Below are 13837 nucleotides of genomic sequence, written 5' to 3'. Positions count from 1 at the left end.
AAATGAGAGAGGTGTTAGATAAATGGCTTTCATTGATTGAAGCAGGACAGATGTGGTGAAACAGCAGCACACACTGGAGGTAATAATCATCCATGAAAGAAACCATGAGCCCATTAGTTCCAACCAGCAGTAAATGAGAATATACATTTAATCAGATTTCATTCAGTTTAGCATAGTCTGCACTTTGAACATAGGTTGTCTTTTTATTATTTTTAAATAATCTGGGGTTTCTATGCATATACGCAGGCAGGATTTGTGCGCTTGATCCTGCATAATTCTGCATAACTCTAAAAACGCTACACTGTTGTTGCATTTCAGCAAATTAAATCAATGTGAACTAAAAGCCTCTTAAACACCTGCTGTCTAAAAAATGTTCTCATCCTGCTTTCACTTTCAATGATAATTATCGACATTAAGCCCATTTTAGCACATTTCATATTATATATTTAATATAGCATTAACAGGATTGCATAATTATCCATAATCTGCTATTCATGAAATGCATGCAAGCAAAGCCAGATCTACATCGATTTGCATTTATTTCATATTGGGTATATGTGCATACAGTAAAGTGTATTTGCCATATGTAAGTAGATGAGCATGCATGTCCACATGACACTTTTCCAATTGAAAGTTGATCAGAGGTCCATTAACATCTGTCCCTCCATCATTGTCTTTTTCTCAACCCACACCTATCCATTACTCATCCCATCACTTCACCACCGACACTTAAAGCAGAGAGCGCTTAGAGCTCTACAAACAGTCCTATAAATGATCCAATTATAATTCATGCAGTTTAGGCTTTACGATGGAAATCCTATAAATAGATTCCCACATTCTGCTTCACCTCCCTTCCTCCCTCTCTTTTTTCCCACATACACATACAGTAGTTGTAAATATGTTCACTTATCCTACACACACACACACACACACACACACACACACACACACACACACACACACACACACAGTTATCTGCTTTCTCACACTCTCCCTCTGTTTAGTTTCTCACATTTCTCTCTGATCAGCAACTCTGCAGAGAAGAGATAAAGTATCTTCTTCTTCTGCATCCTCTATATGTGATCCCCTCCCCCACCACAGCACCCATCCTTCACACCAGCTTGTGGGGAACACATTGGAGAAGGGAGATGCACCAAAGTAGGAGGAGAAGATGAAAAAAGATAGGCTCATCCTCTAGAATGAACAAAAGGCGTGTTGGTGATTTAGTAGCCACACCACAGCCACTGCTGCTGCTGCGATTTACACCAAGCGTGAGTTCGATTGGCCGAAGATGCTGAGTGCCCCTCCAACCTACGCAGTCCGGAAGGAGTGATGAAGGGAGTGTGAAAGGTTCAGGGAGGGAGGGAGGGGATGAGAGTAAAAACTAAGAAAGGAGGGAGGGTGTAGTCTCATCTGTGACATCTGATAGGTAAAATCAAAACTCAGCAGAGAGTGGAAGAAGAAGAAAATGTGGCCCTCACTGGAGCATGAGATGCACATAGTTGTGATTTCTCCTGAGGTGTTGTGCCCCCTGGGATGGGATGTTTAATCTATGCAGGCTTTATTTGATAATTGACAGTGCAAAGAGCTTGGAAGAGACAGGGATGATAAAGATCCGACAAGATCAACTGGAGCCAGCAGGGCGCCCGCTGTAGGATTTACTTTGTTTGATGGGATTGTCTCCTCCTGGGAGCAGTAGGACTGGGTGGGTATAATGATCCTGCTATCAAACCAGCAGCATGGACAGCAGTTAATGGTATCTAAAATGCAAAGACCAGGAGAGCCTTTCCTTTTCTTCCTCCTGCTGTAATTGGTCTCCTGCCTGCAGGCTCTCTGCACGCTGCACACGCCCCCTTGTGGCGGGCAGCAGGAGCGCAGGCGCCGCGGGGGGTTTAAAAGCCTCAGCTGAGGAGGAGCTGCCCACAGTGCTGAGGAGCTCTACCCGGGAAAAGTTTACCTCCAACTATCACACTCAACTAAAAGCACGGAGAAACAGCAGAGATGGCAACTCAAGCCCAGCAGCCGCCCCACCTGCACCTGGCGGAGATCACAGCCGCGCAGTTCATCGACATCTGGAAACACTTTGACGCAGACGGTCAGTGCGCGTCTCAAGTCTGATGCATGTGACAGCAATTGAGAGATCAGTCGGTATTTAATTGACGCTAAATATATAACAGTGAGGGGTGAGTGTTATTTGTAAAAGGCATTCAGATCCTTTACAATAACTTTACTACTTAATGTTGTAGGAAATGAGCTTCATTTAACTAATTGCATTGAAATGATTGTTTGAATAATCAGTTGTTGATCAACTAATTTATAAAATATATCCCGGTTTTAATCAGGAAGAAGAAATTGTATCGACCTTTTTTTCGCTCTTTAAAAAAAAAAATTCGAACAAAAATTCGTATATCAATTGAAGGGATCAATCAGACCCTAAATATATAATTGTGAAGAATTAGTTATATTTATACTTACTTTTCAATTACAATATTCTAACATGAGTTTATTTCTTCTGTGTTATTTCGTCTTGTTTCAAAATACAATAGTAATATCATCATTGTTAGAAGATGAAATCAATTAGAAATGAATACGGACTCTATAGAAAATACTTTTTATTCCAGTGTATTTTTTTTAAATGAACTTGATTTAGAAAATACTTGGTGCGCCCAATTCAAATGTTATGTATACAAGTTTAAATGAATGTATCTATAATGCGATTTATGTTGTGAATTTTTTTATTTGATATGATTTTAAATGGGCATCTTTGGTGGGTTGAGGACTCTGATTAGATAAATGAAATAAGACTCCTTCAGAGTTTAGTTATTGAGGGGGGAGGGGAGAGGGGAGAGGGGGAGGGAGCTGAAAGAGAAGAAGAGTGAGAGATGGGGGAGGGATAAAAAGATGTAGAAGGAGCAGAGAGTGAGAGAGTGAGAGAGTGAAAAGGTGGGAGAGATGAGAGGATGAAGGGGGTTTTCTACTGGAGTTTGGTGGGAGGAGCTTCTGAATCCGAGAGCTTAATTGTGTGTGTGTGTGTGTGTGTGTGTGTGTGTGTGTGTGTGTGTGTGTGTGTGTGTGTGTGTGTGTGTGTGTGTGTGTGTGTGTGTGTGTGTGTGTGTGTGTGTGAGAGAGATCCTTTACAATGACACTACTACTTAATTCCCTACTAATTTAACCATTTTATGATGTTTTTGTTAACAAGAAAAGCTGACATGATTGGTTGATTAATCAGTTGTTGATAAACTAATTTATAAAATATCTTGCTGTTTTAATCAGGATGTAGAAATTGTATTGATCTTATTTCTCCTCTTTTTTGTGAAAGCAAATGGACAAAAAGATGAATGATCAATTGAAGGAAAAAGAACCCTGGAGTATATAATTATTGACAGAAATAATCTATTGCAGACCTGATAGCTCTGCATCATATTTTATAAACTGATCGTACTGTTTGTCAAGTAATAATCCCTATGCACCTTTTATAAAATTAATGTAGTAAAAAGACCTTGTATAGTCAGATGGAAATGCTCAGTAAAAGGAAATCATTTCAAAATTGTACTAAAGTTGTTAAATACACACCTAAAATCAAATTAAACAAATTATTGGCAACATGTTCCCAGTCTCGGTTCTCATGATACACATGTTATTATTGGCAAATGTCCCATTAGCCAAACTGCAGAAGAGCTTTGTCTCTGTTTCACTAAGAGCCACTCCAATTTAAATGAATTTCGTGTTTCATATTGAAGGATTATTTCTTAGCTGATTATTGACCTCTTTGTTAATCCCTTTCAAACCCTATCCAATAAAAAAGGAATATTTTCACAAAACACTTTAATTCACTTTATTTTCACAAAGCATCCTGATTCCAAAAATGAATTTAGTTTTTTTGCATATAAACCTTAACCCTGATATAGTGGGGATATTTTTAATAATTGCCTTGGTTTTGAAAAGAAAAAATGTCATGTTACCAATAGGGGGCGCCATATCAGAAAACACTTATATGGGTCATTTTGGAAGAGGATGACCTATTTTGTTGTTGTTTTTGTTGGTTTATTTTCAGGCATCAGTACAATCTTAGTGGCGTAGGAGATGTTCTTGTTTCTCTTTGTAGTGTGAGCAATACTGATTGGACCGTTACCAATCACTATCGTATTAAGATAAAGTGTGGTCCCAGGCATCTGCTGGATAAAATGTAACCTCAGAAATATATGGTGTGGATCACGATAGCTAGATTGTCATCAGACTTGAAGACATATTGAGTGTTCAAATATAGGAGAAGAAAAAGCAGATAGTTGGTGTTAACCTGAACCCTAACCCTAGTTAATCCAGCGATTCGCTGACTTCTGCAACTGCCTTGAATTTTTTAAGCCATCATCTTCAAGCTGCTCCACTGGAGAAGTTCAGGGTTAAGTGCTCTACTGCATTGCACTCATGGTTACAAGTGGGATTAAAACATTGCTAACTATGTCCCCTCTGGTATAGGTAGAACCATTGAGTGATTTGCATGAATTAAATGCTTTTTCTGGCAAAAGCATGGAAGAGGATAAAGAAAAAACCCTTAGTTTGACAAAATGTTTCAAATCATTGTCTTTTCATGGTGATATTGAACGAGGACAATATAATTTTGTATCACATGAGTGGAGTTAGGCTGGATATCAGCTGAAATGTCTATCAACCAAATAATCCTTTAACAAGTACTCTGCAAACATCTCCAGTAAAATGGTACCTGTATTCAATCATTTCCGTTTTTCACTTTAATGCAATGTGTGATTGGTGACGTGGTGAACACTGCGTACTTCATGGAATTGGCAGTTATACTTCAATGTGTAGTTTTGTACAGGTATGTAAAACACTTAATCATTTGAAACCTCTCAAAAATGTTAAGAAGTACAAACACTTGGGGGGAGGAGTGGTGGTGCCATTTTACACAAATGAATGCTTCTACTGACATGATGGTATCAAATGAAGTACTATGTGATATCATTATCCCTTAACTAAAGCAATTTCATTCTTAACAATAACCAGCCAGAACAGGAAGAGTCTTATTCAAAGTCTACACAAAATCTTGGTGACTGCTGAAAAGCATCATGTGAGTTGCTTTAGCTTGACAACATCTGCAGCACAGCAGAGCAAAGCTCCTACTGGCTGCAGGGAAAATAATGACAACAAACAACACATTCGCCAGCGGAAGGATTTGTGCAGGGATTTTTCAGCCAGCCTTTTTTACTTCTAGCGAGATAAAAGGTCTTGTTGCGTGATCCCCCTTGTTGATTTCAGTCCACAATGAGTTGAACAACTGTATTGTTTTCAAGTTGCTATTGAGCCTTTAGCAGCAGATTAGTGTTTGAAAATGTTTTGGGAAGTTAAGGGCTGCATCTGCTCAGTTAGTAGTGTGCAGTGGTGCCCTCCCTGTGGCAGCTGAGATTTGTAGAGCTACTAAACCCTGGTAGTGAGCCCCAATGAACTGAAAACATTTACTCATGTAGGCATTATGACAAGTCACATGATTTATCCCTCTCATACTTTAGGATTGGTAATTTGTATAACAATTTCCCCTCCTGGGATACTGTCCTGTATTTAACCATTCTACCTATAATTAATTAATTAATTCAAACGAGTCAGATTCAAACACTCTAGGATAACATGTCTGATTTTTACAAAATGGGACCATGCTCTGCTGACAGTGTCATGCACGATAAGGTGTGCACACTCTCCTTTTTGCATACATTTTATCTACTTTTTTTGTCACGCTGGATTTGCATAAACCATGCGCTGCAGCCCCACAGCTGTAAGGGGCCAGCAAGCATTACGGAATCAGCACTCAGTGAAATAATTAGTACTTTGGGTAACGCTGAGTCACTAATCACAAGATAGATTAAAACATGTTCTATGGAGGTTTGTGCACAAATTTCTAAAAATATTTTGTAAAAGTAAGATAATTAGTGAAGATGGCCGAGTCAGTCAGTTGTTCTGCTACTTCGATCCAGACTGAAATATAACAACGACTTTTGCAACGACTGGCAATACTCCTTGTTGTTGTCATTATCACAAGATGTAAACACCACAGACTTTGTTGATTCCTGACTTTTCCCTATAGAGCCACCTTGTCTATAGTTTGATTGACAGATGGTTCATCTGATCATTTGTCAATCATTTTTCTTTAATGTATCCGAACTATTAAAATCAGTTTCCAAAGACGACGCCTTTAGTGTTTCGGGTAACTGACACTTGTACACAATACGTTTTTGACACAATCTCCAGAATTCACTTGCTAATTATTGCACGCATGTCTAAAAGGATTCAATCATTGAGAGATGAGATTTTTGACAGACATGGTTGTGAACCAGCAATTGATTGGATGGCAAAGTCATACAGCTGCAAGGCGGTAATTCCGTACTCAGAATTCAGGATAATGAACAGTGTAGATGTGGATGGTTTAAACCAGTTTAAGCAACAATGTCTAATTTGAATTTAAACTCTTTTGATATTGTAGATTGCAGATGATAATTAGATTGGTAAATTTAGTTCTGGTTCCACATTTTACAGAATTTTATTGTTGGCTGACCAAGGTGTTATACAGCAATACTCAATTTGAATGCTACTTGATTACAGTACATTACAATCAGCAAATTTGAATATTGAAGGAGAGTGAAACTCATCTACAGTGTCACCTTTAGTTTGCCGCATTGGCTTTCTTTCTTTCCAGACCCCAAGCTATGTGTCCCTATAGTGATTTGTTTATATCTAAAACAGCAGCTCAACTGAAGCACAGATGGTGGCATGGAGCACCTATCAGATATCGTTTGCAAATGAATCAGGGCAGGGAGATGGGGGGGGGGGGGGGGGGGGGGGGGGGTGAGGGAGAATCAGAAAGAAGAGGAGATGAGAGGATCAGAGATTAAGAGATGAAGAGGGGGCAGGGTGAAGCTCTGCATTTTATTCTGTAGATCTGTGTTTTATTTTAGTAAGTAACCATTCTATTAACATCTCTTTTTGTAAGATTAAAGGCACTAACCCCTGCTGGTATCGTAGACAGATGGGACTCATCTTTCTGATTAAAAAGTGAGCGCTGAATGTTAGCCTCTGACTTGCAGGGAAACCAATGGAGTAAATTATTGTATTAAAATCATTGCAGGTCATGTGACTGTCATAAGACGCACAAATCCAAACAGAGGGACAGAATGCCCCAATAAGCATCAATCTGACTGGACACTTCAGCCTCTTAGGCAGGAAAACTCATTAGAGTGCTAACACTGCAGCTATAATGGACCCTTGTGGGTTGTTTTCTTCCCTGCAGCAGCACATCACTGAATCTCCTCACACAAGAAATGCCAATTTTACACTAAGTACAGTATATGAAAGTGAATAGAGAATATTCTCTAGACCCAAGCTGGTTTTTGTGTAGCGTGCTTTCAGGTCATTAAAGTGAGTTTTCTATTAAAAGTTTGAAGTTGTGTAGAGATGGTATAACACGTGTTAATCTAATTTCCCAGGTTTGTAGAGCTTGTTCTTCCCTCCAGACTTGAATATCAACAAATTGATTGACATGTATACTGAATTTAGAGCTAAACCAACCAATACTCTAAGAAATACTCCAAACCATAATCAGTTTGCTCACTTGGATCCAATCACATACAACTTGAAACGGGACGAGCACTGGAAGTTTGGTGACTGTTCCAAAATCTAAAGAACCCCATTGACTTTTAATCTTTCATCCCCTTCCAAAGTCTTTAATCAAACTTTTGAACAGTCAACAAAGCTTCAGGCGACTTAAAAGCTTTATTGCATCATTTGTGCCAAACTAATTTAGTTCCTCTCATGCGCTGCAGGAAATGGCTTCATCGAAGGGAAGGAGCTGGAGAACTTCTTCAAAGAGCTGGAGACTGCGAGGCGAGGAGCGGGCGTGGTGAGTGTGATGTTTCTGAACCTACAGAGGTATATTTACCCTGAGGAACTTGTATAGCAGGCCCATATGAATATATAAGATCCTTTTTTGTTTGATTTTCCACAACACATTGAATACTCCTCCTTTAATCCATCATTTAAGAAAATGAAATGTGAATTTAATATTCATAGACTTTGATTAACAACATTTCTTCATTATGATGACAGGATCATTACCTGGGGGAAATTACATTTAATAAGAAACAAATAAGTCCATTCCCTTGGGGACAGGGTTAGCTTGGATAGTTTCTTTATTTTTATGTTTAAATAAAAAAAGATTGAAAGTCCCTTTGATACATAGGATTTTATGTGGTTGCAGGATCCTACAAATGCTGCGTTCAAAGAAAAGATGAAGGAGTTCATGGCTAAATTTGACCAGAACGAGGATGGGAGAATTGAAATGTCAGAGGTGAGAAAAATCACTCATAAGCTAAGGCAGAAAAAATCACTCATAAGCTAAGGCAGATAAGCCAAGTATGGTTTCCTAGTGTTGGAATGGTAAAGACCAAAACTGTATGTCTACAACGTCGCTGGTTTGACTCCAGCTTTCATGTTTCTGTATCTTCACTGTCAATCTATAAATGAAATAAAACATTAGAAAAAATGTTGTTTTTTTTTAAATTAAGCCTACATATGAAAAGTTCTCCTGTCTGGACAAATTTAAATCATAAATGTGAAACATAAGTCTCTGAAATGATAATCGTTTTGTTTTTTTATTTACTCTGCAGCTGGCTCAGCTTCTGCCCACAGAAGAAAACTTCCTGCTCTGTTTCAGAGAGTTTGTGGGATCCAGTGCTGAGTTCATGGCTGTAAGTTTCTACGTATTCATATCTGCCTATATATGCCTCAGTACTTGTTATGTATCTCTGTATCTTATATCTGCTCTGCCACACTCTCACACTCTGTTAATTTGATGAAGGCACATGATTTGTTTTTACACAAACAGCCCAATAGGCCACTATTATAAGAGCTTTCTTTCTCTCTCTGTTTCTGCTGGAAACCATTGCTCACTGACCAACTGCTCAACGTTACTGAGCTGTGAAATCTCTCCACAACTGCCTCAAGTCAGCAGCGCCATCACAGCTCACTCTGTTGGACAAACATTCAGCTGCCCCTTAGTTTCCCTGCTAAGTCAGGATCCGTGTTTCTTGTGAAAACAGTCTAGTAAGGTTGTATATTGTTGAATATGCAGCCTTGAAGATGTGTCTTTTAAATTAAATTGCAGACAAAAAAGTTGGAATTGTACTGAAGACTGGAGACTAAGCTGCAATTAAGATTTTGTTTATCTGACAGCATAAAACTGACTTTAATGGACATCAATGAACTGAATTCATTGCCACAAATATCATCTCTGATATTAATAGTTATCTAATCAATCTAAAATGAGAAAATAACCTTTAAACACGTTTTTTAAACAGCTATTCAACTGCACATTTGGTCTAAATCTCCTCTACGGTTCCATATGTTGAAATAATAATAGAGGAAAAACTGTGAGGCATCGAACATCTGCTCCACTGTGATTGAAAAAGAGTACGCTCATACGAACATTTGGTGTTCTCGGGCTGACGAGGGTTTCAGAAGTGTGTGTGTAAAAGCTATTCTCAGACAGGACATACATTATGGATGGAGCACAGCTTTCTGCAGGGGGACGGCAGTGAGTGCTTGAGGGGTTTAGGTATCTATCTTTGATAAGGGCTTTGACAAATTCTATATTTACACAATATCAGATGACACCCTCATACCTCTCATTTTTCTTTTACGGTCTCTTTCTCTGTAAATCAGATAGAGTGTGTGTATATAGAGAGAAACATTTTTCTTTTCCACTCATTGTGGTAAAGTAGTAACAGTAACAACATCCCTCCCTTCTTCTGCAGGCCTGGCGGAGGTATGACACCGACCGAAGTGGATACATTGAGTCCAATGAGCTGAAGGTAAAACTTTATGCCAAACTCTGCCAGAAAGCTTATCTACAATGAATTGTGAAAATCACTATATATCACAATGAAATCATTATCTTCATTGCCATATTTGAGGACAAATTTAAGATGTTATTCATTTTATCCTTGTGGCCAGATACTTGTGAAGGGTTTAGTGCATGTAGATATATTTGTGCAGTGTTCTCTTTGTTTGGTAGTTTGATATCATTTTTTATCACTTCAATATGAAAGGACTTTCAGGCTTCTCTCTTCTCCTGCGCTGATTACTTTTGAATAAAGTGAATATCTCATTTGTTGTGCAATAAATTAAAAATAAACTACAAGTTGAAGACACAGCCTATGACATGGAGGTTTGGAGTTGTGTAATTTCAACAAAACATAGAGCAACGAAAGTAAATATTCCATATTGACATGTGCATATTTCTATATAGTAATTACTGCAAACAAACCAGACCTTGGTGTAGATGAGGATTGGCTTCTGTGTCAGGCTAGTGGTATAATTGGTGCTAATGTCTCTACTGATGGAAGTACTCTGAACCAGCTGTTGTGTATTATCCAAATTATCACTTTCATGTTGAAAACAAAACCACACAAAGCCTCTTCATGCTTTCACATCCTGACCTCTGAACATTTATTTTCACCATAACTGCTGCAAACCAATCATACATTAATTATGTGACTGACTACAAAGGTGTTTCTCTTTGCAGGGCTTCCTGTCAGACCTGCTGAAGAAGGCTAACAGAGACTATGATGACAAGAAGCTCAATGAGTATACAAAGACAATTGTGAGTTTTGTTCTGCCTTATCCATTTTTGTCCATCTTCTCCATAAATTCAAAGACTCAAGACTTAAAAAGCAATGGTACAGTGAATGACAAAATTACACCATATTCATATTCTAACTGTAATCAACGTTATTTATATAGCAACTTCCATACAAACACACAGTGCTTCACTTAGCAAGATTAAAACCCCACAGACAAAAAAATTGAAATAGTAAAAATATATCAAATATATTTGCCTTAAAATTTGAAAAAAAAAAATCATATAAACATGAAATCATTAAAACTTAAAAACTGAGACATGTTTCAGTGCAATTAGAGAAGAGAATCCACAATCACAATATGTTTGTGTAAAGCATTACATGTTTCTGAACAGGTTAACTCTTCCTGTTTTCTTTCTGTGCAGCTGAGGATGTTTGATCTTAACGGTGATGGTAAGCTGGGCCTTTCTGAGATGGCGAGGTGAGTGTCACCACTTTGTATCTTTCTTTATAATTATTTATGTTCATTTTTTCAACCTCTCTTAAAAGATGATATTGATATTAAACCTTCCTTGTTGTTTTTCTGCAGGCTCTTGCCAGTCCAGGAGAATTTCCTGCTGAAGTTTGAAGTAAGAATTGATTTGATTCTGGGCTAGCCAGACCATTTTCTGCATGTCTTTCACTCTACTCTTCTGTCTCTCTCCAAATAAAATGCCCTAAACATTTTTTTTTAAGAACTGGAAGAATTATTGGATTCACTACAAGAGGCTTATTTGTAATCAAAGCAATGAATGGACATATGGTACGATGGCACAAATGCGTATTTACTTGTGTTAAGTCCTTTATCATATTACAGTGTAAGTGTATCCTAAAAACATGACAGGGTACTGTTTTGTGTTTAGGACCTGCTTTCTGTTATTGATTTAATCAATGAAATAATTATTAAACAAAATATGTTGGACTTAGCATGTTAGATAGAAATTGCTAATTTTATTGCACTAAGAAAATTAATGTACATTCTTAGATGGAAAACATATATGGGATCACATCGCCATAATAGAATGATAATCTCCATGCTTCAACATTCAACATTATAAATTCACATAAAGCTCCAACATGTTTTTGTCATGTATGTTCCCAAACCTACATACAAGCGTGCAAGAGCAGATCAACAATTCCATTCTGACTGAGGATTAGTCTGACCAGGATTAAATCTACTCCCAGTTATCATAATCTGTGTGGATTAATATCAATTCTGGATCTGTTGGGGCTTTTACCGATCTCTAGAAATACCTTAGAGTTTTCTAACAAATTTCACTGCTCTCTCTCTCTCTCTCTTACACAGGGTATCAGGCTCACAGTTAAGGAATTTGACTCCCTCTTCACCTTCTATGATAAGGTATTATATTTACATCAATTACAACAAAACAACTGCATTTACATGGTTTTAAACAAGTCATATTGGTTTAAAACTGAGTAAAAGGTTACATTCACTTTTTTTTTTCAAAATTGATTCAGGACTTTATCAAGCATAACTAAAGACATCAGCCTCAGCTGTAGTTTTAATTTTGTGTAAATTAGCAAATGTTGGCATGCTTAACTAAGATGAAAAGTAAGCATTATATCAGCATTATAAGCTGCTAGTACAGCTGTATATTAAGGCGGTTTCACAATTGTAATACTTTAGTACACTGTCTAATTAGTTAAGCAGTCAGTACATTTTGATGGGGTATCTCACAGCGCACACGGCTTTCGTGCAGTTACCCGAAATAGCCATGACTGACGTTAGCTAGGTAACATTCACATTATTGTTGGCACAACCAAATGATTTCAGACTGCTGAATTACTCAATAAACATACTGAGGGCATACAACAGCAGTAGCTAAAGTGGTTAAAAACCCTACATTTGTATTGTGCAGTTTTCACTGAAGAAACCTCTGCAGCTTCTTCGGCCACCAATTTGTGTTCCTCCTTTATCTACACTCAAGCCGTTTTGGCTTCATGCACCACTGAGCAACATTCATATAAATGAAAGCTGGATCCAGTTCTCTTTATACATAGAGGCTTCCTACACTCAAGAATTTGACAGTTTTCAATGCACCATCCGGGGCCTCATAGTGCACTTAATTTTGCAATACCTTTATGACCTCACTTCTACGCTAAATATAGCTACAGAAAAACGTGAGTTGAGACAAAGTGATAGTCTTCTTTTTACATAAAATACTTTTATTTCCTCTGTATAATTCAGACCTCTTGTTTCGTCTCTTTCTACAGGATGGCAATGGGTATATTGACGAGCAGGAGCTCGATGCTCTGCTGAAGGACCTCTGTGACAAGAACAAAATGGTAATGAATAGTTATCTCATTGATTGATCAGTTCAGGTTACTTTTCTACTTGCCAAATATAGAGTTTACATGGAGCAGCTGCCCGAGATGCCTTTGCACTGTACTGTACGTCTGTGCCATCCAAAATAAACTCTGTGCCCGCTGATTGAATCTGCCCGTGTGTTGATTCTGGCAGGACGTGGACCCTTCAAAAGGACTCGGGGACTACAAGAGGAGCATCATGGCCCTGTCTGATGGAGGGAAGCTGTACCGCACTGAGCTGGAGATCCTCCTCTGTCGGGACTCCGCGCTGTGAGCTCCCCGTCCTCCTCCCCCATTGCCTCCTGCTTCCTACCTCCTGATGTAACCTGGTGCATGTGTGACCCTTAACCTCGCTTCACCACTTAGAGTGAAAACAAAAGTGCTCATGAAAGAACAGAGTGTAACGCTGGCCCTGCTACCTTAGCTTCGTACCCCTCTTCAGTTTTTCCTCTTTTAGGAAATGCATTACAATAGTAAAATAGCCATAGCAATGACTGAAGGAATATTTTGTGTATTTATTTATTTGACTTCCAGTTTTTAATATGCATTTTTTTTACATTAATATAATATCTATATGTTCCTCTCCCAATGAATTTTCTGTAGCAACTGTTTATTTGTTTTATTAATCTGTATTTATATTATATAATCTTATTTAACGAGGCTTGTACTGTTCCATCAAATATATTACCGAGAGAATGAATAAATATAACATGACATCTCTTGTCCCAATTATTCATTTGCATTAAATAATCATCTCTTCATATAAACAATGTTCAGTTACACATCAGCTATCGGTGGGATTATTTCATCCGCGTCACCGCCTCAACTGTGAA

At 38.1% G+C, this 13837-nt stretch overlaps 1 protein-coding gene across 1 annotated transcript; it reads left to right on the top strand.

Annotated features, from left to right (window-relative positions):
* Positions 1 to 1767: 1767 nt before the first annotated feature.
* LOC134863421 (calretinin-like) lies at positions 1768 to 13690 on the top strand. The gene is made up of 11 exons (XM_063881933.1): positions 1768 to 2095; positions 7824 to 7900; positions 8258 to 8347; positions 8667 to 8747; positions 9813 to 9869; positions 10583 to 10660; positions 11063 to 11118; positions 11227 to 11266; positions 11983 to 12036; positions 12912 to 12983; positions 13159 to 13690. Exons 1-11 carry the CDS (start codon positions 2002 to 2004, stop codon positions 13276 to 13278), a joined length of 819 nt encoding a protein of 272 aa, XP_063738003.1. The 5' UTR covers positions 1768 to 2001; the 3' UTR covers positions 13279 to 13690.
* Positions 13691 to 13837: the final 147 nt, after the last annotated feature.

This window comes from Eleginops maclovinus, chromosome 4 (genome assembly GCF_036324505.1).
Source record: "Eleginops maclovinus isolate JMC-PN-2008 ecotype Puerto Natales chromosome 4, JC_Emac_rtc_rv5, whole genome shotgun sequence".
NCBI lineage: Eukaryota > Metazoa > Chordata > Actinopteri > Perciformes > Eleginopidae > Eleginops > Eleginops maclovinus.
Note: the sequence above shows the minus strand (reverse complement) of the source record. Positions and strands in the feature narration are given on the sequence as shown.